The sequence below is a fragment of the Carettochelys insculpta genome, chromosome 17 (genome assembly GCF_033958435.1).
Source record: "Carettochelys insculpta isolate YL-2023 chromosome 17, ASM3395843v1, whole genome shotgun sequence".
In the NCBI taxonomy this organism is placed as follows: Eukaryota; Metazoa; Chordata; order Testudines; family Carettochelyidae; genus Carettochelys; species Carettochelys insculpta.
The window spans coordinates 24495618-24522734 of record NC_134153.1 but is presented as its reverse complement, the minus strand read 5'-3'; the positions used below and the strand labels follow the sequence as shown (position 1 = coordinate 24522734).

Here is a 27117-nt window from a genome sequence, read left to right as displayed (position 1 = left end):
CTCTCATTTTACCCGAAGCCTCGCAGCTCCAGCAAGGAGGCACGCCTGCATCTCCTGGATGTGAGGAGGGCGTTGGCCTTCTACATAGAGAGAACTAAGCCCTTCCGGAAAACGGACAGGCTTCTGGTCTCTCTCACTCCCAGGTCAAAAGGAGAAGGTCTCTCTTCACAGAGAATCTCAAAGCACATTGTGTCCTGTATAAAAATGTGCTACGAGCTTCGAAAGACTCCTTTGCTGGCCCCGCCCAGGGCTCCACCAGGGCGGTGGCAGCATCAACAGCCTTCTTCAAGGGAATCACGTTGAAAGACATGTGTAGAGCGGCGACCTGGTCATCCTACGACACCTTCACCAAGTATTATGCCCTGCTCCGGGTATTTGAAGAGGATACCCGCCTGTCGACAGCAGTCCTCTCAGGGGCAAGCTGTACATAAACTGATTACCCACCTCCTTACTTGGGTTACTGCTGGGTAGTCACCTATTGTGGAGCACCCACGGGGACCACTCGAAGAAGAAAGAGAAGTTACTCACCTGTAGTAACGATGGTTCTTCGAGATGTGTCCCCGTGGGTGCTTCACCACCCGCCCATCCTCCCCCCTTCGAATCTCTGTCTAGTGTTTTTCAGGAGCATTCGAGGCGGTTGGTCAAGGAACTGGCAGGCACTGGATCGTGCACGTGGCCGGGGGCGCGTAGGGGAGCGGCACGCGCCGGCGCATGCGCGATCCAGGAGAAACTGCTGGAAGATTTCCGATCTGCGGCGCCGGGCGAGCCCAACACCTATTGTGGAGCATCCACGGGGACACATCTTGAAGAACCATCGTTACTACAGGTGAGTAACTTCTCTTTCTAACCAGTCAAAAGAGTTGCAGTTCACAAATATGTAGCGCAAATGTGGGTGTTGCATAGATTGCAAATGACTTTTCGTGCAATTATTTTCTTCATTTTTAAACTGTTTTTGGAGAGTAGCATTGTTCTAAAAGGGCTGCCCATTACTGTAGCCCTTTTTGTGTTGGAGATTTGAGGCTAAATACTGAACCACTGGGGTGTGCTTGACACCCACCTTTGGAAGCAGTCGGAATAAAATGTATCAAGTGCTTGCATCGCTTAGGCATGCATATTGAGGTTAGCTGCCTTTTCCCCAGCAAAGACACAATTGTTGAGTGTATATCAAGTTAGCGAACCCAAAAGTACATTCCTTGTGTGTACACCCCCAAATTGGAATGCCAGTGAAGTCTGCTCTTGGCGCAACCTCTAATGCGAGTGGTATGTGGAGTATCTAAAATCTTCATCCTGGACAATATGGTAAGTTATCTTTGGAGAGGCTGCTAGGGCCAGGGGAAGAGAGGCTGGTGGCATGGTTGACTTTCCCAGCCCAACTTTTCTTTCCAGCACAACTAAGCCAGGCACTTCTTGCTTTTGTTTTTAGCAGATGTGCTGTTCCTTGCTCTTCAGTAATGTGTGCAGATGACAATTGGGCACAAGATAGTACAGTCCCAGGAAAGGCTGCTGCAAGTTTCTCTTTCTTCCTGTTCAGACTGATACAAGTGATGGGGGCTGGGGAAGCTGCCGTTAACTGTGATGTCATACTGACTGCTCAGTTGTAGAGGTCACAGTCCTTGGCATGCTGAGGGCCCTGGAAAGGGTAGAACTACCTTGTCCTTTTTCCTGTCCAGACTCTGTTACATTTAATCCTTGGGACTGGTGGCTGGGTCTCCCTATTGTGATGGGTGCCACTTTCCCCAACTCTGTCAGCCTTCAGCACTGGGCTGAACCTTTCAGGCTTCACACAGTTTTTTTGTTGTTGTTGTTGTCTTTCAGCTGGACGAAGCTGTGGCAGCCGCTCATCTGGATAAACTGTGTGTGAAGCTGACGAAACTGAGCGACAAGCAGGCCAAGTACCTGGGATTGCCAAAAGATGGGCCCTTCAAACCAGACCACTACAGATACTGAGCAGCTGCCACTACCCAAAGAGCAATGTGCAGGGATCAAAATCTTCCAAAGCTCTCGCCCACGTGCTGGGATTTTGAGAACAAACTGTTTCCCTTCTCCCTCTCATCCATTACACCTCCCCCAGCCCCAGTCTTAAACAGGCCTGAAGCCTCTTTGGTAAACGTATCAGCCTCTCACACTGTGAACAAGCTGTTTAGCTAATGAATGGGAGCAGATCCCAGATGCATCCTTATTGCTCTGTGTTGTGAGGGGCGCTGGCTAAGGAGTTCTAAAACAGGACTCCTGGTCCTTTGAATGTGCACTGCAAATAGTTTGCAGTGTGGGGATGTGAAAAGGCTCAACCAATAATGATGAGGACTAAGCAGCGATTTGTGCCAGAGGCAGCCCCATAGGTCCTGAGGCATTTCATAGGATTTTGTGGTCACTGAGGTAGCATGATTCTCCTTGGGTCAGTTAGGCTGGGAGTGGTGACACCATCAAAGGAGTTAGGCCAGGTGACGATTTCCTGTGTCTAGTGCAGCTGGCTCCCTCTCTCCATATTCAGCCACCCTTGTAATTCTGCGGGGCATAACTTGGCAGTGTTTTCATTTGTGATATGATTGCTTGGGAATGGCTGTCAAAGAGGTGGGTGGAGAGAGGGTATTTGGTTCTCTGAAACCACCAGTAGTGTGCTCCTGCCCTGACTTGGATTTGTTAAGCTGTCTTGTGCCTGTCATGGTGTCTTAACGCGCTTTTATTAAAATAAAAAATTGTGGTCTGATACTGTTCTGGTCTGTGTGTCACAGGAGGAAGTCCTTTACTTCCATGCCATAGCTGCGTCTGTTTGCACTGCCTCACGCGGCCCTGCAAACCACTCTCACGTCTGTGCGTATCTTTTGGGTTTTCTCATTAGCTCTTCATCAGAACTAACTCAAACCATTTGCCGTGCAGGCCATGGGGCTGGAGCTGCTGCTCCCTGCTGTGTATCTTTCAGCAGTGTTGTCCTTAACCCCAGGCATCTGCCTAGAAGATGTATGACTCAGGAGAGAAAGACCTGACTGAGCACTGGTGACCAAGGCAAGCTGGAAGGCAGCCTAAGATGAGAGGATAACAAACAACTTTGTTTTCTCATTACGAGTGCTTTGTTCTCTCGCCTCATGTTTTGCTGTGTCTGTTCCACATCTGTACTCCTACATTCCTATATTCCTTCGGTGCTAGTAAAGGAAGGTGGCAATCAGTAGACATTGGGCAGAAGAGGAAGAGTTGGGGGCAGGGTGCTTGGGGGAGAGGGTGGAATTGGGAGAGAAGAAGCAAAATGTGAAGAAGCAGTGGGGCGTGGCTGGGGGAAGGGGTCAGATTGGGATGGGGTTTGGGCATCTCCAGGGCCAGCAGAAGCTGGTGCCTGTGTTGAGAGTTTGATAGATCTAAGCAGAAGATGGTGGTAATTACTCACAGTTACCAACAGATAACTGGGCTCAGCCAAGCCCTTAAGAAAATGCACAGGAGCATTCCCATTAAGGCCAATGTTAAGCACTTCCTCAAGTGCTCTGCCAGCTCCAGGGCCTTATCTTCAAGCCAAGAGGTGTGAGTTAGCCCTTGGGACTGTCTATTGTTGCATTTCTGCTGGCAGTTTCTCTGTAACCTTGGTTACATCAGGTGCCCCTATACGGCAGCTAGAAAAGCAGGGGCAGAGACTCCTACATGATTAGTGAAATAAGCTTGTGAATGATACAAATGTTAGTCCAATAGAAGAGTGACAGAGAGGTAGCTGTGTTAGGCTGCGTCTACACGTGCACACTACTTCGACGTAGCGGTGTCAACTTCGAAATAGCGCCCATCATGGCTACACGTGTTGGGCGCTATTTCGAAGTTGAAATTGACGTTAGGCGGCGAGACGTCGAAGTCGCTAACCCCATGAGGGGATGGGAATAGCGCCCTACTTCGAAGTTGAACGTCGAAGTAGGGCACGTGTAGACGATCCGCGTCCCGCAACATTGAAATAGCGGGGTCCACCATGGCAGCCATCAGCTGAGGGGTTGAGAGAGACTCTCTCTCCAGCCCCTGCGGGGCTCTATGGTCACCGTGTGCAGCAGCCCGTAGCCCAGGGCTTCTGGCTGCTGCTGCTGCGGCAGCTGGGGATCCATGCTGCATGCACAGGGTCTGCAACCAGTTGTCGGCTCTGTGGATCTTGTGTTGTTTAGTGCAACTGTGTCTGGGAGGGGCCCTTTAAGGGAGTGGCTTTCTGTTGAGTCCACCCTGTGACCCTGTCTGCAGCTGTTCCTGGCACCCTTATTTCGATGTGTGCTACTTTGGCGTGCAGACGTTCCCTCGCAGCGCCTATTTCGATGTGGTGCTGCCCAACGTCGAAGTTGAACGTCGACGTTATTCATCGAAATAAGCTATTTCGATGTAGTGTGCATGTGTAGACGTAGCCTTAGTCTGTATCCTATCAAAACAAAAAAGCAGTCATCTAGCACTTTAAAGACTAACAAAATAATTTATTAGGTGATGAGCTTTTGTGGGAGAGACCCACTACTTCAGATCTTAGCCATACCAGAAAAGACTCAATATATAAAGCACAGAGGTCCAAAAATTGTTCCCAAGGTTGGTAAATCAGAAGAGCAGAGGGGCAAGGTATCATTTCATCCATCTTGTTTCTAATGTCTTGAGACTAACATAGTAAACAAAGTCTTGCAACAGTTTGTTTACTGAAGTATGGAGTTTTTTAGGGGGCAGAGAGCAGTAGGATGTTTTCAAAACATTTTTCTTGGTCTTTTACCAAAGGCATTTTTGGCTTCCAAACTTAATTTGTTTTTTTAATTCCTAATTTTCTTCACCTTGGGAAGGAAATGCTCTGCAAATGAAATCTTCTAACCTCATAATAACCTCAAGAGAGCACCAGCCTAAACATTCACTTTACTGCTGGTGGGATTTCAAGCCAATGTGGAAATCCCACCAGATGTCTGTTCATAGACACCTCCCAGTTCAGAATGGTGAGGCGAGGCATTCTGAAGGACTGAGGTTTGCCTCATCCATCGTGAAAATACCTGGAGGCTTCTTGTGTGGATTTACTTGTAGAGATGCATAACCAGAATCTTTACACCAGTTCATAGGGGATTCAGTTTGTTGCTATTTTCTCTGAGAAAAGTAAAAGCTGAGATGGGTCTGAAAATCACACTCAGGGCTGTACCCTGATACCCCACCAGTGGGATCATGCGACACAAGGGTTTGTGTTTTATTTGTGGGGATTAGACAACCCCTGGCTCCCTTCCAAGACCTGCTCACACTTCCCTATACCAGCTGTTCTCAGTCTGTTTCCTTGTAGGCCTGATCAGGCTAGTCAATATGTGTGACTATGACCTCCAACCCTCAAACCAACCAGAGAGGGAATCTAGGCCAGAAATCTGGCCTCTGGTATTTAGCTTAATCCCAGAAGCCCTTGATGTAGGAAAAAGACCATCTTGTTTAAAGATCACATTTTTAGAAGTCAGACACAGTGCGGAGAGGAAGCAGATTCTTTCCCCAACCCTGTAAGAACTATGCCACTTCATTTTAGCTCAGCTGATGCTTGGATGTGGATGCCCCCCCCCCCCCAAAAAAAAAAAAAAAAAAGTGCTATCTCAACAACAATTATTTTTTCTTTGAGTGGTCCCTGTGGGTGCTCCACAGTAGGTGTTGGGTTTGCCCAGCAGCTGCAGATCGGAATTCTTCTAGCACTTTCCTCTGGATTGTGCATGTGCCGATGCGCGCCGCTCCCTTGCATGCCCTCGGTCATGTGCGCAATCTGGTCCCCGCCAGTTCCTTCTCAACCGCCAACGGCTGCAGACGGAATCCGCTCTGGCTCTAAAGCCTGAGACAGATAAGATAGTTGATTTTACTTGTTAGCTCGTTGTTTTTACTATTATACAACAAAAAAAAAGTGGAAAAAAATAATAAAATAGTAAGAGAGAAGAGGAACGGAGGGAAGAGGAGCGGACAAAGAAGGCTGGTTAAGCCGTCTGCTACCCTGAAGGCTGTGAATGTTATTTGTGTTGTAGAACGCACTGATTAGCGTCTAAGTACCCTATTAACAGTAAAGACTCAGCGTGATGTCTTCCTCGGGGTTTAAGAAGTGTGAGTCATGCTGTGAGGCTGTGCCGGCCTCTGATGGGCATAGTAAGTTTATTCGTTGCCTGGGGTAGTCCCACGTTACCCAGAAGTGTTCGCACTGCGCTAAGCTTACAGCCAGGGCCAGGAAGGACAGAGAGATGAGGCTCAAAATGATCTTGTTTGATAAGGCCCTTCAGCCTGAGCCGCCAGAGAAGCCTCACACAGAAGGGCCCTCTGGGTCGCATAAAAGGAAGGCGGCTTCTTTCACCCCCTCTGTGCAAAAGAAGAAACAACTCTCCCTGGCTCGATCCTTGCTGGCGGTTTCAGCAAGCAGGACGAGCGGAACGCAGAGCCCTGAGCCGCAGGCTGATGAAAGTGGCAGCGCGGTTGCGCACGTGGCCGGGGCCGGGCCTCCGACTATTCAGCAGGCAGCACCGAGGGTGCCACGGGTGCCAGCGCGGCAAGCGCCGGAATCGGCAGTGCCACCTCACGCGGCACTGGCTCTCACGGTGCCCATGGCGCAGGGGCACCCGGCGCAGGGCCCAGTGGCGCCGGAGGAAGGTACCCGGGCGGCACCGCTTATGGCGGCACCGACAGCGGGGCCGAGATCTCTGGCACAAGAGGGGGCGGTGCCCACCCTGCAGGGGTGGGGGAAGCTACAGCCAAAACCCAGCACCTCAGTCCATCTCCAGACATGGCTGCGATGCCATTATCACCCAGCTCCCCCCCTCCCCCCCCCGAGATACACACGCCACGTCGCCGTGTGGCAACTCCACTGGTCTATTTCGGACCTCCCTCTCTGTTCCTCCAACCACCTTCACCTTGGCTCAGGCCACCTTCACCCTTTTTGGGTATGGATCCCTATGAGTACTATCACAAAGCAGCTTCACCATTATCAATGTCGTCATGGAGATCCCGCTCTCCCAGACATCATAGGTACACACTCCGATCATGGTCCAGGTCTCCATCACCGGGTCTTTGTCCACGTTGTTATGGCCGTCCTCATCATACTGAACACTGACATCGGAGGTCTAGATCCAGGGGCAGATCCCCTCCCACTCCTCGCCAATACCCCTGTGTACACTCTCGCTCTGGGAGAGGAATGCAGCTGTCCCAGGGGGAATTAGGTCCAGAGTCCCGAGACTTTCCTTCACAGCCCACGAAGGAGCAAGCATACCAGCGAACTCAGGAGCCAGAGGACTTGGGGGAGGTTTATCCTAGTGGCTCCTCATCCTCCCCAGATGAGGCAGTTGTCCCCGGGGACGTCTCCCCCCGGATGACCTTAAACAATTCCAAGAGCTGTCCAAAAGAGTAGCATACATGCAGGACATTCAAATAGCAGAGGTGCAGGAGAAGCATCATAAACTCCTGAAAAATTTGAGACCCCCGGCTTCATCTAAAATCGCTATCCCACTCGACGAAGCCATTATGGAGTCAGCCACTAACATATGGCAGACTCTGGCCTCTATTCCGCCTACGAATAAAAGGGCAGATAAGAAATACTTCGTCCCAGCCAAGGATGTGGCTATATAATTATAGCCCTGCTCACGAGGCGAGGCTGAAGCAGGAGGTAGATCACCTCATGTTCATAGGGGCGACGGAAAGAGTACCGGAACAATTCCAAGGAAAAGGTTTTTACTCACGATACTTCCTAACAGAGAAGAAAACAGGAGGCTGGAGGCCGATTTTGGACCTACAGGGCCTTAACTGATACCTGTGCAAGCAGCAGCGCTTCCGGATGATTACAGTTGCCTCCATACTTACAGCACTGGACGATGGAGACGGGTTTGCAGTCCTCGACTTACAAGATGCTTACTTTCATATAACAATCCACTGGGCATACAGACGCTTCTTCCGCTTCACAGTCGGTGGGGAGCATTTCCAATACAGGGTTCTTCCGTTCGGCCTTTCCTCGGCACCCAGAGTCTTTACCAAAACCCTGGCAGTGGCATCAGCTTACCTGCACAGGCAGGGCGTGTTTATTTTTCCATATCTGGACGACTGCCTACTGAAAGGGGCCTCAAAGGCAGAGGTCCTACGCATGATACGTGTCACCACGAACACGTTTACTTCGCTGGGCCTAGTTATCAACCTTGCAAAGTCAAAGACCGAACCCACACAAGATATAGAGTTCATAGGGGCGCGCATAAACTCTATCGCATCAAGAGTATACTTTCCTGATGCCTGCTTCCGCACCATCAAATCCTTGGTGCAAGTCATGATGTACAGCCCCGCGGTGCCTATCCTAACATGGTGGCCACCACGTTTGTGGTACAGAATGCCAGGTTACACATGCAAAGCCTGCAGCATTGGCTGGCGAGCGTTTACAGACCGGCAGCCCATACCGTCCACAGGGTAGTATTGCCCACGACGGAGGTACGGAAGTCGCTAGCGTGGTGGGCAGATCCCAAGAACCTGCTAGTGGGAGTACCCTTCCACCAACCACAAATTTCCATTTTTCTTACAACCGACGCCTCCCACATAGGATGAGGAGCGCACATTGGCAGCAAGGTGATGCAAGGGCTATGGTCCCCCGTGGAACAGACAGTGCACATAAACATTCTGGAGCTCAGAGCAGTGTTCAATGCGTGCAGACATTTTCGGAAATACCTGCACAGCAAAGTAGTCGGGATCAATACCGACAATACCTCTACTATGTTCTACATCAATCGACAAGGAGAGGCACGGTCCCGTGCGCTATGCGCAGAAGCAGTCCAATTGTGGAATTGGTGCATTGCCAACAACGTAACGTTGAAAGCCTCGTACTTGCCAGGCGCCCACAACATGAAGGCAGATCAACTGAGCAGGCGCTTTGCACTCATGCACGAATGGCAGATCCGCTCCGACCTGCTACGATGCATATTTCGCACCTGGGGGTTTCCCCAAGTTGATTTGTTTGCCACCCAACGCAACAAGAAATGCCCTCAGTACTGCTCCAGAGCAGGAATAGGGCGGGGGTCCCTGGGGGATGCCTTCATGATCTCACGGAAGGGCCTTTTACTCTACGCATTTCCCCCCACAACACTTATCCACAAGGTTCTGCAGAAAGCCAGAAGGGAGAGAGCTCGCATGATGCTCATAGTTCCAACTTGGGACCGACAACAATGGTTTCCCCTGCTTCTGCACATGTCGGATCGTCCACCACTCCCCCTACCGGTAGCGCCGGACTTATTCATGCAGGCTCAGGAGTCCATAGTGCACCCGCACCCTCAGGGACTCCGCCTACAAGCATGGTTAATCCATGGCTCAGCGCCTTAGAGAGCACGTGTACAGAGGGAGTAAGACAAGTCTTAGAGTGTAGCTGAAGGACCTCCACCAGGAGGACTTACGAACAGAAATGGATGCGCTTTACCGCCTGGTGCTCTTCCAAATAGTTAGCTCCTCTTGACATCCCTGTAACTGTAATTCTAGAATACCTGCTCGACCTCAAACGAGACGGACTCTCTCTATCCTCGCTAAAGGTCCACCTCTCAGCTATATCAGCTTTTCGGCACAAAGAGGAAGGGCCCACTGTATTCGCCCATCCTATCGTCACAAGGTTCTTGAAGGGGTTGGTAAACCTGTACCCTCTTCAAAAACCGCTACCACCGTCATGGAGTTTGGACTTGGTGCTTCACACACTATCGGGACCACCCTTCGAACCATTAGCCACGGTATCCCTTCGACTACTTACCATGAATACAACCTTCCTTCTTGCGATTACGTCAGCCCGCAGGATGAGCGAGCTCGCAGCAGTGATGGCAACGCCGCCCTGCACAGTATTCGCAAAGGAGGCGGTGATCTTACGGTTACACCCAGCCTTTGTTCCGAAAGTTTCCTCGGAGTTCCACATTAGCGAACCAATAGTACTACCCTTGTTTTACCTGAAGCCTCAGAACTCCAGCAAGGAGGCACGCTTGCATCTCCTAGATGTGAGGAGGGCGTTGGCCTTTTACATAGACAGAACTAAGCCCTTCCGGAAAACGGACAGGCTTCTGGTGTCTCTCGTTCTCAGGTCGAAAGGGGAAGGCCTCTCTTCCCAGAGAATTTCAAATCACATTGTGTCCTGTATAAAACTGTGCTACGAGCTTTGAAAGACCCCTTTGCTAGCCCCGCCCAGGGCTCACTCCACCAGAGCGGTGGCGGCATCAATGGCCTTCTTCAAGGGAATCGCGTTGAAAGACATTTGCAGAGCGGCGACTTGGTCATCCTACGACACCTTCGCCAAGCATTATGCCCTGCATTGGGTGTTTGATGAGGATACCCGTCTGTCGACAGCAGTCCTCTCAAGGGCAAGCTGCACATGAATCGAGTACCCACCTCCTTACTTGGGGTTGCTGCTGGGTAGTCACCTACTGTGGAGTACCCACGGGGACCACTCGAAGAAGAAAGAGAAGTTACTCACTTGTAATAACTATGGTTCTTTGAGATGTGTCCCTGTGGATGCTCCACTACCCGCCCATCCTCTCCGCTTCGGATCTCTGTCCGGTGTTTTTCAGGAGCATCCGGGGCGGTTGGTCAAGGAACTGGCAGGGACCGGATCGCACACATGACCGAGGGCGCGCAAGGGAGCGGCGCGCATCGGCGCATGCGCGATCCAGAGGAAAGTGCTAGAAGAATTCCGATCTGCAGCGCCAGGGCGAGCCCGACACCTACTGTGGAGCTCCCACGGGGACACATCTCGAAGAACCATCGTTACTACAAGTGAGTAACTTCTCTTTAACTTTTGAAGGGATTGGAAAAAAATGTACCCTAGAGATGGCATGCCAAATGACCAGAAGGTGATAAGTCTTGTAAAAATACAGTGCAAAGAGTAAAATAAAACCCCATATAATCTCAGGCATATCTAGATCCTCTCAAAATACATTTCAGGAAACCCAGATGTGTGTTTTTGCAATGGTTTTCATAACTACTTTTCTCAATAAAGTAGCTCCTGTTGAGTTTACAGGCAAGCAACTGGTGCTTTTTGCTCTGTGGGTTTTTGTTTTACATGAAGCACCTCAAAGAAACCAAACATAGTAGTACTTTTTTTTTCTTTTTGGGGGGGGGGGAAGAGGGGGTGTGTTTAAAGCAAAAACAACATGTTACTGCAGTAAACTCTTTTATAGCTGTCATTTTATTATCCAGAACTCTCAAATAACAGGCATTTTAATCGTAAGTAAATTTTAGTTTGGTTTTCCATAAGTTCAGTAAAGTGAAAGTAAATACAAATAAATACAGCCAATGGAGTATCAGTTTACAGTGTACAATACTGCTGCTGTTGGGAAGTAAAGTGGTTTGCACACATTTTCGTTAGTTCCTTGATATCTAATCTTGTTTGTATTTAGTGTTATGCGTAGTTAGGTATACCTATCTATTAGCCAGAATATTTGGCTTTCCAGTAACCTTCTGGTCCGGGGGCTGCCAGATATGAAAGAGTTTATTCAAACCAGAAGATTACACCCTGAACCAAGCCTGTCTTCTAGCCAGTTTTCCTTTTTAAAAAAAAAGAGGATTTAAGAGGTAGCAGCAGTTCTTTGTCTTGATGCGATCTTGTCTGTGGCAGAAGTTCGATGTCTCAAAGGTTCTGTTAGTAGTGATGTCCCAAATAAGGGAAGATGGCAAATTCACTTCTGCCATGCCTTTTTATAAAAATATTTCAGCCTCTTACACATGCTCTTGAGAAGGGAATGAGCCTGTGTGATGCCCCAGTCTAATCTAGTGAGTTTGAACCATTAAGAATAACTAATCGTTTGTACAGAAGAGTTCCTGTCTCATTCTCTGTAATGTTTTTATAAATGGTCTACTTTAACAATTTCAGCATTTTTTTATGTACCATCCATTCATGTTGTCCAATGCCTCTTGAGCAACGGACTCAGAGCAATGGGTATTTCTCATGGTTTGGCAGGCATACTCTGCTTCTTTTCTGATTTATTTTTTCCTTTATTCACATTGTACTGCAGTACACACATTATGCTGCTGTTCTTAAATGGTACTTTAAAGTTTAGCCTTTTCATAGGCAATTAAATTGGTCTTTTGGAAGAATATCCTTCATTTCAGCATCCAATAAGTAAGTTGCCATAGTCCTGGTATTTTTCTCCACTATGAGGGAAGCCCTTAACTGCTCCAGCTGGTGACCAGACATCTCGTACTCTTTTTTTTTTTTCCCCTGCATACTCCATTATCAATTAGTCTTAAAACCTCATTACTGGATAGCAAAACTTACGAAGAGGACTGACTGCTAATCCCCCTGGCCCCAGCCCCAGACTGTTTCACCAGATGTTTCTTTTTTTTAAGAGAGAGACTTCAGGTTTTTATAAATTTATGCCTCCTTTCAGTACTTGCCCTTGGTGCTCTGTCAAAGGGATGTTTCCTTTTAAGGTAGCGAGTGCTATTCCTGAGATGACTGCTACTAAATCTTCAGAGGCTGAAAAGAGGATAAGCTTCCTCTGCGGAGAAGGTGATTTCATAAGTAGCTTTAGGAGAACCAGGTTTGCCTTCATGCAGAGACATATTTTTGGTGGGCAGACTTGGCTGTTTAAAAGGTGCTTGGCAATTAAATAATCTTTTTATACTCTGTTGGTTCTCCCTCTAGTGTGTTTATTGCATTCACATTCTTGTACTGTTCTTGCAGTGTTTTCTCTCTAGCGCTTTCACCTTAAGAATAAATGCTGCTCACTTCAAAAAAGCTATGGAGTAATTTATAACCATTTGATAGCCTAGAGCCACATTACAGCAGAAGACTGCCCCGCTCAGGGTTGATCTTCTAGGGTTTCCTTTCGTGCATGTGTGAAATGACTCTCCCAGGAATCAGTGTCGACCCCTGTACTCCTCACGGGAGGCAGGAAATAAGGAAGATGACAGGAGAAATGCTCCTGTCAACCGTCTGCCTTATGGACAGACATTAAAATCAACTGCGGCTAAATCAATTCTCAGCTATGCAAGTGACATAGCTAAAATAAAGTATTGGCATTCAACTTCTATGTCTAGTGTAGACATAGACCTAGTCTCCAAAGAGAAAGTAATAGGTCTGCATAACCAGGCTGTCTTTTGTTGTGATTAACAAACAGTGAATAGTAAGAGAGGTAGACGTGTTAGTATGTACTCCAACAAAAAAAAAAAAAAAAAAAGCAGCAGAAATGTAGCACTTTAGAGATTAACAAAACAATTTATTCGGTGATGAGCTTTTGTGGGACAGACTAACTTCTTCAGATCAATTTCACTTCCAGTACAGACTGATGTTTATAAGTACAGAGAACCAAAAAGAAGAAAAAACAATGCAATAAAACTTGACAAATCAAATAGGATGGAATTAGGACAATTAACACCCCCCACCCCCTTCCTTTTATCCTATTTGATTTGTCAGTTTTGATTGCAATTTTTTTTTCTTCTTTGAGGTCCTCTGTACTTTCAAATGTTAGTCTGTATTGGAAATTAAATTGATCTGAAGAAGTGGGTCTTTCCCACAAAAGTTCATCACCAAATAAACCACAGTGAAGGCAGACTGCTATGGTCACCCCAGCAATACCCTGATTATGTAGCAGAAAGATGTGTGTCTCCATGGAAGAAAAGCAACAGCTGTGTAGCCAAAATCCTGAAAGTAGGTGCCTTTGCTCACCTCTTGAGGAGAAATACGGGTGCGGTTGCCATGAACTGAGACACATACTTAATCATGGCTGTCAATCATACTTAATCAATTCTGTCACTAGCAAAGTCTATCAGAACAACCACACTAATCTCATTGACTTTACTGGTCTGTCCCCAGGCTCTGATACCAAGAAATCTCTTGGACTTTTAGGATCTTTGCATCTCTTAGCCATTTCACTTCTAGGAATAATCAATCCCTTAATTTTTTACCCACAAGCCACTTACTCCCTGTAACCATGCCTGTGCTGCCCACAACTGAGCGTACCAAATTCTGGGCAAACCGTTCAGAGGGCAAATATATTAGAGAATTGGAGGTTATTCTCCCATGGGATACTAGCAACAAAAATAAATCTGTTTCACTGCACTGGTTAAAAATAAGTCATAAAAGCAGTTCTTCTTCGAGTGTCCCCGTGGGTGCTCCACATTAGGTGTCGGGCTCACCCGGCGCCGCAGATCAGATCTTCCAAGCAGTTTCTGCCGGACCGTGCATGCACCGGTGCGCGCCGCTCCCTTGCGCACTCCTGGCCACGTGCGCGATCCGGTCCCCGCCAGTTCCTCTTAACCGCCGTCGGCTGCAGACGGAATCCGACTGGGCTACGGCCAAGTTAGCGTATTCAGTGGTTTTTAGCTGTTTTCTTTAAAGTTTTCAAGTTCTTAGTCTATTGTTAAGTTAGCCATTGTTGTTTTCAAAAAAAAAAAAAAAAACCAAGAAACAACAAGAGGGACGAAATTCAGTCCAGTCCTAGTAACAAGCGGAGCACCGGAGGCCAGGAGCCTAGGGCCATTAGCCTTCCTGCTGCGGCAGGCTATCCGAGAGGGGGAAAACAGCACAGAAAAGGTGCTAAGTACCCCATTAACAACTAAAAGACTCACCAACAATGTCCTCTTCAGGATTCAAGAAATGTAAGTCTTGCCAAGAGGCAATGCCAGCGTCTGATGGGCACAGTCACTGTATAAGGTGCCTTGGGGAGTCCCATGTCACGCAGAAATGCTCCTTCTGTGCAAAATTAACAGCCAGAGCAAGGAAGGACAGGGAGATGCGGCTTAAAATGCTGCTATTCGACAAGGCCCTCCAGCCAGACGTGCCGGAGCGGCTGCAGCAGGAGGGACCCTCCGGGGCCCATAAAAGGAAAGCTGCCTCCCTCACCCCATCAGCGCAAAAACGGAGGAAAGTCTCCCCAACCCGATGCCTGCCGACAGCAACAGCAAGCGGGACGGGAGGAGCGCACAGCCCCCAGCTGCAGCAACAGCTGATCGGCGGCGGCACGGAGAGCCACATGGAGGCGGCTCAGCCTCCGATGATCAAACAGCTGCCCCGCACTGCAGGCAGGGCGGCGGCTAAACAAGCAGCGGTACCAGCGGCACCACAGGCAGCGGCACCGACCCCTGGGGAACCGGCGGTGCAGAGTGTGCAGGCACGCAGCCTGCAGGCACCAGAGGACACCGCCCGCGCGGCACCGCCCAAGATCGTGCCAAGTGCGGCGCGGACGGGGCCGGGGCTGAGATCCCCTGCACGTCAGGGGGCGGAGCCACCCCCTCAAGGGAGGGGGAAGGCTGCACAGAGAACAGGGCACCGCAGCCCCTCTCCAGACAGGGCTGCAGAGTTGCTTTCTCTCAGCCCTCCGCTCATGCTGCGGACTCCAACTAGAAGGCAGGGGTCCCCCCAGCCTACCCGGAGCCCCTGTCTCCATTTTTACAACCAGCCTCGCCCTGGCTGGGACCACCCTCACCCTTCTTGGGGTTTGAGCCGCTGGAGTACTATCACAAATCACTCTCTCCAGTGTCCCATGTCTCTCGACAATCTCGCTCCCCCAGACGCAGGGGGTGCGCACCAAGGGAGTGGTCCAGGTCACCTTCCCAAGAACAGTGCCCATGCTGCCATGGTCATCCCTATCACGCGGGGCATAGACACCACCGACATTCTACCAGGGAAGGATCCCCGCAGACGGTCCCGTATCCCTGAGGGCAATCGCGAACGGGGACAGAGACTCAAGTATCTCAGGGGGAACTGATTATGGAACCCCGAGATCTTCCCTCGCAAGCTTCTAGCGAGCGGATTTACCATCGCCAACAGGAACCGGAAGGGTCCAGAGAGGCGTATCCTAGTGGTTCCTCGCTCTCCTCCCCGGACGAGGCTACGGCCCCGGGGGACGTCCATCCTCTGGACGATCTCAAACAGTTTCAAGAGCTGTTTAAAAGGGTGGCCTTCATACAAGGCATCCAGACAGCAGAGGTGCAAGAGAAACACCATAAGCTCCTCAAAAATCTGAAACCTCCGGCCTCCTCCAAAATAGCAATACCGCTTGACGAAGCAATCTTGGAGTCCGCCACTACGATATGGCAGACCCCTGCGACTATTCCGCCTGTCCACAAGAGAGCGGACAAGAAATACTTCGTGCCGGCGAAGGGCATGGAGTTCCTGTTCAGCCACCCGCAGCCCGTCGCAACAAAGATCAAAGACATCTCAATTCAAGACAGGGGGTACAGACAAAGATGGCAAGAAGCTAGAGCTGTTCGGCAGAAAGGTCTACTCCTCCTCCACACTACTGTTGCGAATGGCAAATTACGCAGCGCATCTAGCGAACCACAATTTCGACAACTACACTAGGTTAACCTCCCTCATGGACTCGCTTCCAGAGGACAAGAAACCGGTGCTCAAGGCCATCGTGGAAGAAGGCTACGCGGCCTCGAGGACGGGAGTTCAGATCACCCTGGATGTTGCGGACACAGCAGCACGCTCCACAGCTACGGCAGTGGTGATGCGAAGGGAGTCCTGGCTCCAGACTTTGGGTATACCGAGGGATCTGCAGGCAAAGATCGTCGATCTTCCCTTCGACACGCAGAAGCTGTTTGCTGAATCAGCTGACTCGGTCCTTCATTCCAGTAAAGATTCAAGAGCCACACTTAGGACCCTGGGGATTTACACCCCTCCATACAGAAAGAAAAAGTACTACCCTCAACAAAGACGGTACCAGTACCAGCCACAGCGTCCCCAGTACCACAGGGGTTACGAGCAAGGGCAATATCAACGGCACCAGCAGTACAGAACTCCCAGGCGATGTTCCCAACAGAGCCGTGCGTCCTCGGGGCAGGGCCAAAGGCCACAAGTTTGACACATAGATCCAGGGCTGCGCCATCACTACCATCGCACAAGGTCATCCGAAGCTGTTATTCCACCATCACTTCCGACCATTCTACGACCAGTGGCAAAGGATCACCACAGACAAATGGGCGCTGGAGATCATAGCCACGGGGTACGCCATCCCCTTCCAGTCGCTCCCACCACCACGACCTCCACCCAGGCCCCACCTCCAGGAGGCCTCCCATGTAGCGAGGCTCAAGCAGGAGGTAGACCATCTCATGCTCATAGGGGCAGTGGAAAGTGCCGGAGCAACTGCAAGGAAAAGGGTTCTACTCGAGGTACTTCCTCACGGAGAAAAAGACAGGAGGCTGGAGGCCCATCGTAGATCTTCGAGGCCTCAACCGGTACCTGCGCAAGCAACGCTTTCAGATGATCACAATCGCTTCCATCCTTATGGCAGTGGACGATGGAGATTGGTTCGCAGCCCTCAACTTACAAGATGCGTATTTTCACATAACTATCCATCCGGCTCACCGACGATTCCTCCGGTTCATGGTAGGCAAAGAACATTTTCAATACAAGGTCCTACTGTTTGGCCTCTCCTCGGCCCCCAGAGTCTTCACCAAGACCTTGGCAGTGGTGTCAGCCTACCTGCACAGACAGGGGGTATTTATATTCCCGTATCTGGACGACTGCCTACTCAAAGGGGCCTTGAAGGAGGAGGTACTATGCATGATACGCATCACAGCAGGCACGTTCTCTTCACTCGGCCTGGTTATCAATCTGGCAAAATCAAAGATAGACCCCACACAGGACATAGAGTTCATAGGGGCACGCATAAATTCTATTACAGCGAGAGTGTATCTACCAGACACACGCTTTCGGGCCATCGGCTCCCTCGTGCAAGTCATCACCTTCAGCCCTACAGTGCCGGTTCTGACGTGCTTACAGCTGCTGGGCCACATGGCAGCAGCGACGTTTGTAGTACAGAATGCCAGGTTATACATGCGCAGCATGCAGCACTGGCTGGCGAGCGTATACAAACCGGCAGCACACACCATTCACAGGGTGGTGTCACCCACGACAGAGGTGCGCAAATCCCTGCAATGGTGGGTAAACCCCAAGAACATGCTAACAGGGGTACCTTTCCACCAACCACAAATATCGTTTTTTCTTACTACAGATGCCTCCCACATAGGGTGGGGAGCACACATGGGTGAAGAGGTGACGCAAGGACTGTGGTCCTCCATGGAACAGTCACTGCACATAAATATACTGGAGCTCAGAGCAGTGTTCAACGCCTGCAGACACTTTCGAGACCATATACAAGGCAAAGTAGTCGGGATCAGTGCAGACAATACCTCCACCATGTTTTATATAAATCGGCAAGGAGGAGCTCGGTCCCGTGCCTTATGTGCGGAAGCAGTCCGGTTGTGGAACTGGTGCATCGCTAACAATATAACCTTGAAAGCCTCGTACTTACCAGGCGCTCACAATGTGAAGGCAGACCAGCTGAGCAGGCGTTTCGCACTCACGCACGAGTGGCAGATCTGTCCCGATCTGCTACGACCGATTTTTCACGCATGGGGCTTTCCCCAGATAGACCTGTCTGCCACTCAACACAACAAGAAGTGCCCACGATTCTGCTCCAGGGCAGGACTGGGACAGGGGTCCCTGGGGGACGCATTCGCGATCTCGTGGAGGGGCCCCCTGCTTTACGCTTTTCCTCCCACAGTGCTGATCCACAAAGTCTTGCAGAAAGCCAGGAGGAAAGGAGCCCGAATGATCCTGATAGTCCCAACGTGGGATCGACAGCAATGGTTCCCCCTACTCCTGCGCATGTCGGACCGTCCACCGATGCCCCTTCCGGTGGCGCCGGATCTGCTCACGCAAGCCCAGGGGTCCATAGTGCATCCGCACCCCCAAGGCCTGCAACTACAAGCGTGGTTAATCCATGGCTCAGCTCCCTAGAGAGGACATGTACGGAGGAAGTGCAACAAGTCCTAGAAAGTAGCAGGCGGACTTCCACCAGGAAGACCTACAAGCAGAATTGGACTCGCTTCACGGCATGGTGTTCTACCAAACAGCTAGCCCTGCTTTCGGTGCCTATACCCGTAATATTAGAGTATTTACTGGACCTCAAGAGAGGAGGATTCTCACTATCATCGTTAAAGGTCCACCTTGCCACCATTTCGGCGTTCAGACGCGAAGAGGAAGGGCACACGGTGTTTGCCCATCCCATGGTTACCAGGTTCCTCAAAAGGTTGGTAAACCTATACCCCCCTCGGAAACCGCTTCCGCCTTCGTGGAACTTGGACCTGGTGCTTAATGCGCTAACGGGACCACCGTTCGAGCCTTTAGCCACGGTTTCCCTCCGCCTCCTTACGATAAAGACGACCTTCCTTCTCGCAATCACGTCAGCTCGCAGGGTGAGCGAGCTTGCGGCAGTTATGGCAACGCAACCCTGCACTGTTTTTTCCAAGGAGGCGGTGACTCTCCGGCTGCATCCAGCCTTTGTTCCTAAGGTTTCTTCAGAGTTTCATATTAACGAACCTATTGTTTTACCCTCGTTTTATCCAAAGCCTCATAACTCTAACGAAGAGGCGCGCCTACACCTCCTGGACGTGAGGAGGGCGCTGGCCTTCTGTATAGACAGGACCAAGCCCATCCGGAAAACGGATAGACTCCTGGTCTCTCTCGCTCCTAAATCGAAAGGAGAAGGTCTCTCTTCGCAGAGAATCTTGAAGCACATCATATCCTGCATAAAAATGTGCTATGAACTCAAGAAGACTCCTTTACTGGCCCCGCCCAGGGCTCACTCCACTCGGACGGTGGCGGCATCCACAGCCTTTTTCAAGGGCGTTGCGCTAAAGGACATTTGCAGAGCGGCGACCTGTTCATCCTATGACACCTTCGCCAAGCACTACGCTCTTCACAGGGTATTCCAAGAGGATACCCAGCTCTCGACAGCGGTCCTCTCGGGGACAAGCTGTACATGATCCGATTACCCACCTCCTATCTTGGGTTACTGCTGGGTAGTCACCTAATGTGGAGCACCCACAGGGACACTCGAAGAAGAAAGAAAGGTTACTCACCGTAGTAACGGTGGTTCTTCGAGATGTGTCCCCGTGGGTGCTCCACTACCCACCCATCCTCCCCGCTTCGGATCTCTGTTTAGTGTTTTGCAGGAGCATCCGAGGCGGTTGGTTAAGGAACTGGCGGGGACCGGATCGCGCACGTGGCCAGGAGCGCGCAAGGGAGTGGCGCGCACCGGCACATGCGCGGTCTGGCAGAAACTGCTTGGAAGATCCGATCTGCAGCGCCGGGCGAGCCCGACACTTAATGTGGAGCACCCACGGGGACACATCTCGAAGAACCACCGTTACTACGGTGAGTAACCTTTCTTTTCTTGAGGTGTTACAGTCTGGCTATGTCTACACTACAGCAATCTGTCGACAGAAGTCACTGTTGGAAGAGATCTACAGGCAAAACTTCTGTTGACAGGTTGCATCTACACATAGAAGCGGATCAAAAAAGCAATCCGCTCTGTTGACAGAGAGCAGCCAGACTGCCAGCCCTCGCAACAGAAAGGCTGACCAGAAGCTCTGCAAACAGGGCTGCCCAGTGAACTGGAAGACCTGTCTGTCGACAAAAGGGCCCTGGAGTGTCTAACCTGCACTTTTGTTGACAGAACTCTGTCGACTGAAGTGTTCCTCAACACGGAGAGAGATAGCACTGTCGAGGAGAGTGCTCTGTTTTGTCAAGACTCTGTCTTTAGTCCTTTGGTTAGAATACTCCCATTAATACATGTTCCCAGTCCAGGTTTGAGCAGGGAAGTGGCAAAATGGAGATGTTCCCAGCGCTTTTTATAGCTTCTGCCATGTGGAGGGAACTTCTTTGTTTTAAACAAAGCCTTCAGTGTAGCTAGCGGAAAATCACAGGTGACAAGATAATGTTTGGAGTCACATGGGCAAGTCACATGTTCATGCATAATTTTGCACGTCACAGAAGTAGCCATACTTCTGATGGAATGTCCATTCAGTGTACATGCATATCTTCCATTGTGAGACGTGTGCTTTTGATGCACCCCTCATTGGCCGTATCTACACTAGTCCCCTCCTTTGGGAGGGGGTATGGTAATGAGGGATTTCAGCAGAGGCTAATGAGGTACTACCCTGTATATGCTGTGCCTCATTAGCATAATGGCAGCTGTGTGCGATTTGAAATGCACACCATGTGTGCAGCTGGGGGCCTTTCGAAAGGACCCCCTGATTTCCAAAGCCCCTTCTTCCCAGTTGGTTATTCTGTTACACAACCACTTGAAGAAAAAAAAATGGTTCTTACCTCTAACTGTTATTCTTTGAGATGTGTTCCTCAGGTCCATTTCAAACCCACCCACCTTCCTCTGTGGTGGACTGTTCTGGCAAGAAAGAACCGAGTAGGTGCCAGGTTGGCAGGGAAATATGTGGACAACACTGGGAGGCATCTCCACAGGGGGCATTGTAGCCAGCCCAACAGGTGTCACTAGGGAAAGCCTTCTAGCAACTGCATGTAGTGAGCACAGACACATGGTGGAATGGCCATAAGCAACACATCTTGAAGAACAACAGTTGCAGGTAAGTAACCTTTCTCAGGCTACGTGTGCACTAGCCATTGAGTGACAAAAACGTTGTTGTTCAAAAGTCCTAAAACCTCCCTGCCTCCTGCACCCTAGAAAGACAAAGGTTGTGCTATGCCAAGCTCACTATGAACAGCATGTGCTTGGCAGGAGCATTTTCCTGTCAATGACGCAAATGCTGCTCATGAGGTGGGGTGGAAGTATTTTGTCTGCAAAAGTGCCACCAAACAGCGACTACGCTGCCTGACTTCTAGCGACGCAGCTGTGTTGACGTGGCCATGTTACTAAAAGCTGTATAATGTAAACAAAGCCTCGGTTTCATGCAAAGGGCCTGCACATAGGGACATACTACTCATTATCAACCTGTGCTTTCAACTTTTGTGGGGTCACTTTAAGATCTCCCATTAAATGGGCACACCCTATTTGCCATGCAGAGAAACATGAACTAACTAATTAGCATCAAGGCATTTCTTTACATTATTCCAGTCAGTTTATTTCCTCTCCTCAGAGTCTGCCCAGGAAAAATCACTGTCCGTCTTACAAGAGAAGTCTCCTTTCATCAGTTCAAAGCCCTTTCTACCAGTTCTTTGGCAGAATCTGGTAGCACTATAGGGGAACTCCTCATCCCTCACTTCTGTCAAACTCTGCTCCTCAGCCTGCATAGAAATGAATAGTAAAGTATCACAGAATTTAAGAATGATACCAGTTAAAGACAGGAAGAAAAGCTAACTTACAGTGTCTGTCTGGAGCATTTATTGTAGTAGCCTAGTATGGTGTACATTGATAATCTACTATATTTGATCAGCTTGTTAACTATTCAGAGCTTTATCTAGTGTTTTTCCTAGTACTTTCTCTAGTATCAAATGTTGTAGGGATGGAATTTCTGTCCCTTCTCTCAGAGAAACCATGTCACAGTTTAATGGTCTGCTCTTCTCTGGGGTCCTAACTAGCCCTGACTCTGGATTTTTATTCAGCCTAAATTTTTCTTTTTTTGATTTTTATCCTATGTCTTCAAATTTTGGTCACATAAATGGTTGGTTCTGACCCATAAAAATGGTTTAGGGGACTTGCCTGCCCAGGATGTGCCTCTTTCCTCAGGTGATACTATTGCAGTTGTTATCACTGAGAACCCTCGAGCTAAAGCCCATGTTGCTGAACAAAGTTTTTAGACTAAACTGTCCTCTCACACGCCAGCTCCTGCTCTCCTTCACGTCCAGCCACCTGTCCCCCTGAGAACTAATTCCCTCCCCTAAACCCATTGTTGCCTGTATGAATTAGTGCAAGCACACTCTGCGCGCTGGCCAGTATCATGCTATCATAAAGCAGAAGGGCAGCATGGTTCAGTTTCATAACTCGACTCTTATGTGCAGCTCTTCATCTCTTCCTGGGCTATATTGAATTATTGTCACATTGACACCACCTCACAGATGCCAGTTGTGTTTCAGAAGCTTGATGGAGCAGAGAGAACTTTAAAATACATTCTTTGGAACAGCAGCCGTTATCCCTTTGAACAGAAACCCCTGCTAACATCTTAATTGGCACTCCAGCCCATAGTAATGGGAGGTCCACAGATCTGACACTTGACTTGCATTTTTTGTCAAGAGTGCAATTCATCTTCATTAAGAGTTCCATTAGTAATTTGTAACCAACATTCAAAGGCACAGGTTCCACCAACCAGCCCCCATAGATTCACTGTTCAGTCCTAATTTGAGTCAACTACTTCTCTTCCCCATCCTGCAAAGAAATAGTGTGAACTGTAGCATATTCCTGAATGCAAAGAGCAACCATAAGTGTTCATGATTTTTATAACAGCCTAAGATAAAACAAGAAAATGAGAAAAAGCAAAAGCAAAGTCGCCAGCAGAGAGAGCACAGTATGTGTATCTACTCTAACAGCTGTATTTGAATTGAACACAAAACGGTAGCTGCCTTTAGCAGACTTGTCTACATTTTCATGGTGTAGTTCACAGAAAATGGTGTTACAATCCAGTGACTCCCACAGTTTTTCCATCAAGTATATGCTGCTTTGAGGTAGTTTCACACTGGGGAATGAGCGCTATTGTTAGGCTAATGTAACATAACTATTGATGGCTGAATGATACAGGCAGCAAAATATAACCAGTGGATTTAGCAAAGCATTGGGCATTGGTGAGACCGAATCTGGTGTTTTGCATCCAATTCTGGGCCCTCCATTGCAGAAAGGATGTGGACACACTGGAGAGAATCCAGCAGAGGGTTACAAAAATTATTAGAGGGCTGGAACACATGACTTAAGAGGTGAGGCTGAGGGATGAGGGCTTATTTTGCCTAGAGAAAAGTGAAGTGGATTTGATAGCAACCTTCAACTACCTGAAGGAGGCGTTTCAAAGAGGATGGAGAGATGCTGTTCATAATGGCAACATGACAGTTGCAGTAGGTGAGGACTAGGTTAGATATTAGGAAAAACTATTTCACTGGGAGAATGGCAAAGCTCTGGAATGGGATATCTAGAGAGGTGGTGGAATCTTCTCCCCTACTGTATTTAAGTCCTGGCTTCCCAAAGCACTGGCAGGGATGATTTAATTGGGATTGCTCCTGCTTTCAGCAGAGGTTTGGACTCTGTGACCTCTCAAGGTCTCTTCCAACCCTGTGATTCTATGGTGAACGCATGTTAGCAATGGCAAGAAAGGAACCTGATCCATATGAATAACATCTGGAAATTGGAAGTTTTAAAGCCTTTTGAGTGTTGGTTGAAAAGTGAGCCTTAAATCATTTTAGTAATGAAATACTAGTGATTAGAGCACATCAAAAGCATAGGATGTGGCTGCCTCTCTGAGCCTTTTGGGGTCATCAGTGCTGTGTTGCAGAGCCTATCAGGCTTGATTAAATCAGTAGTTTTTCAACTAATTTTCATTTGTGGACCCTTAAAAAATTTCAAATGGAGCTTGGACCCCTTTGGAAATCTTAGGCAGTCTGCGGACTTTAGGGGGGTTGAAAATTTCTGGGTTAGGTAGATAGAAAGCTTCATCTAATCCAACCACGTGTGCTTCCTCTTCCAGATGGAACCTGGAAGCACAGAGGCACAAAAACTTAAAAATAAGGAGAGCTAAAAAAGCATTAACTCCACAGTTGTGTAACTCAGTCGGTTTACAAAACAAAATAGCTTCTGGTTTGTTTCAAGCTTTTGGCAAATGTGTTTGTGAGCTGGAGGATTCTTTTCTTTACTGGTGGTTCCATCAGTAATGAATGCCAGATACCACTGAGTTTATATTGTTTGTTCAGATTTTGCAAGGAGGGAAGTCCCAGGGAGCATTAGGTTACCCCTGAGTGCTACAGGGTTTCTCCTGGTGAATCAGAAGATTTTTATGAATTGAAATAGAATAATTGGTATTTTTGGTGTTACAAAGTGAGTTGGATGTACGGTAGGTTTCAGCAAATACCTGTAGATATAAATTTTCCTTTTTAACTATACTATCACAACTACTGTTAAGGGATTTATCAGTAGTAATGTCATGTATGAAATGATAATGCACCGGCCTAGTGTGTATGAAACTGAGCTCCTAGTCTAGGGGCTAATCCTAGCAACTATGCAGCCTTCTGTTGTTTGCAGAGATGAAGGAGTTTGTCTTCAGCAAAAATAGTAGAAGGCTGTGCTTTTGGTGGGGAAAGTCTAGAATTGCATTTATTCAGCAGGGATTAGTGCTGTCCATTTGAGGGACCAGGCAAACACCCAGTTCCCCCACTCTAGTTCTGATTTTACTGCCTTTCTACATAGCACAGTCGATAACTTTGCAAAACTGTCATTTTTCAGGGAGGCTGAATTTCAGGGAGTCGGGTTTTGGGGTGCGGTTAAGCAGCTTGACAATGTCTCAGTCCAGTTGCTTAGAAAAATCAACCTGAAACTTGTGCAGGCTCAGGCCAGCCTTCTAAAAAGAATCTGCTGGTTTAAAGATCTGATAAAAATTCTTGTAGGTGTCTGAAGAGGATGCTTTGAAACAGAGATTAACACTTCTCTGCTTTCCTTGAACATGTTTTTCATTTTGTTCTTGTCTTTCACCAACAAATTGATTACAGGTTTATACAGGAGTTTGGTTAACTTACACCCATTGCTCCAGCCAAAAAACTTTCTGCTTCAGCTCTGGATATTTATCATCTTTTCGAGCTCTAACCAGAACCATTTGGCCTACCTTTCCACTTGGATGGCAGCTAGGTTCATGGGACAAAAGGGGCGATAATATGTGTAACTGTCACTCCCCTTTTTCCTGCACCTCAGCTCACCTCTCTGCTGAAGTACAGGCTAGAGTTCTGTTTTCTCAGGGCAGTACTACAGAGAGCTGAATGTGGGCAGTGGTATGCAAAACGCAGTATGCAAACACTAATAGCAACAGTCTGTCAGCCTAAAGGACAGAGTTTCTTACATTTTCTTAGAGAACATTTAATACATACGCAGACATTGGCAAACAGTGTTCGGAATATTTTTCAATGAATTCTTAAACAAAACAATTAGGCAGGAAATCAAGGCAGGTCAGAAAAATTCCTCCAAAGTGTTTATTTCATTGGACATTGTAGTTTCATAGAAATGGTTTTAGTTTCCTGAAGTTCTGACAGAGCCCCGCTGCCATGGTTCCATAGCTAGAAACTTAGCTGGTTTCTTGCCTGTGTGCCTGTCTGGCTCCCCAGCCAGCCACTAGAGAGACTGCGTTAATGCTGGGAATCCCAGGTCTAAAAGCCAGCTCTCAGAATGGAGAGAGGTAAATAGGAGTGTCCCCAGGGGTCTGTTCTGGGACAAGTACTATTCAACAGTTACAAGTGATGTGGAAAAAAGGTAAACAGAGAAGTGGGAAAATTTGCATGCGTGCAATGCATCCAAGCAATGTGCAGCTGTAGTCAAAAAAGCAAACAATGTTGGGAACCATTAAGAAAGGGATACGTAAAACATGAAAATATATTGTCTCCATATAAATCCATGGTATGCCCACATCTGTGTGCACATGTGGTCACCCTCTCTCAGAAAGGATATATTAGAATTGGAAAAGATTCAGAAAAGGGCAACGAAAATGCGTAGTGCTATGGAACAGCTTCCATATGAGTAGAGGTTGATCAGACTGGGACTTTTCAGCTTGAAACAGAGATTACGAGTGGGGGACTATGGAAGAGGTCTATAAAATAATGACTTTTGTGGAAACAGAAAGACTAGGGGTCACCCAATGAAATGAATAGGAATGAACAGGTTTAAAACAAACAAAAGGAAGTATTTCTTAACAACACACAGTCAACCTGTGGAACTCTTTGACAGAAGATGTTGTGAAGTCCAAATATGACAAGTTTAAGAGAGGAACTAGGTAGGTCTCTCAATGGCTATTTGCCAGGATGGGCAGGGCTGGTCTCCCTAGCCTCTGTCTGCCAGAAGTTGAGCCTGGGTGACGGGATGGATCACTTGATGATTACCTGATCTGTTTATTCCCGCTGTGACACTTGCCATTGACCACTGCCAGAAGACAGGTATGGGCTAGATGAACCTTTGGTCTGAACTAGTATACCCGTTCTTATGTTCTTACGCAAACCACGTGAAAACGAAACTAGAGTCAGAGCTGACTTCCTATTATTCTGCGATGAAGCCATTGAACTGTGAGGGGTCAGCAGAGGCCAGTGTGCTGCTCTTTCTCGGTTGCTGAGGAAGATAATGGGTCACCAATAGGGGAATATTCTGCAGCAGTTAGGGGGACATTTAGCAATGAACCAGAATGTCTGGGCTCATGGGAGGAATGTGATGTGGAAGGGCGGTTGGTGGGGTGCTTCATTTGCTTCAGTTGCAGTGG

At 48.5% G+C, this 27117-nt stretch overlaps 1 protein-coding gene across 1 annotated transcript in view; it reads left to right on the top strand.

Moving 5' to 3' along the window:
• The window catches only part of AHCY (adenosylhomocysteinase), a 45778-nt gene extending 43069 nt beyond the window's left edge, over positions 1-2709 (top strand). The window contains exon 10 of the mRNA XM_075012135.1: positions 1816-2709. Coding sequence (XP_074868236.1) covers positions 1816-1947 — 132 coding nt within the window. The 3' untranslated portion in view covers positions 1948-2709. The remainder of the gene's footprint in view (positions 1-1815) is intronic.
• Positions 2710-27117: the final 24408 nt, after the last annotated feature.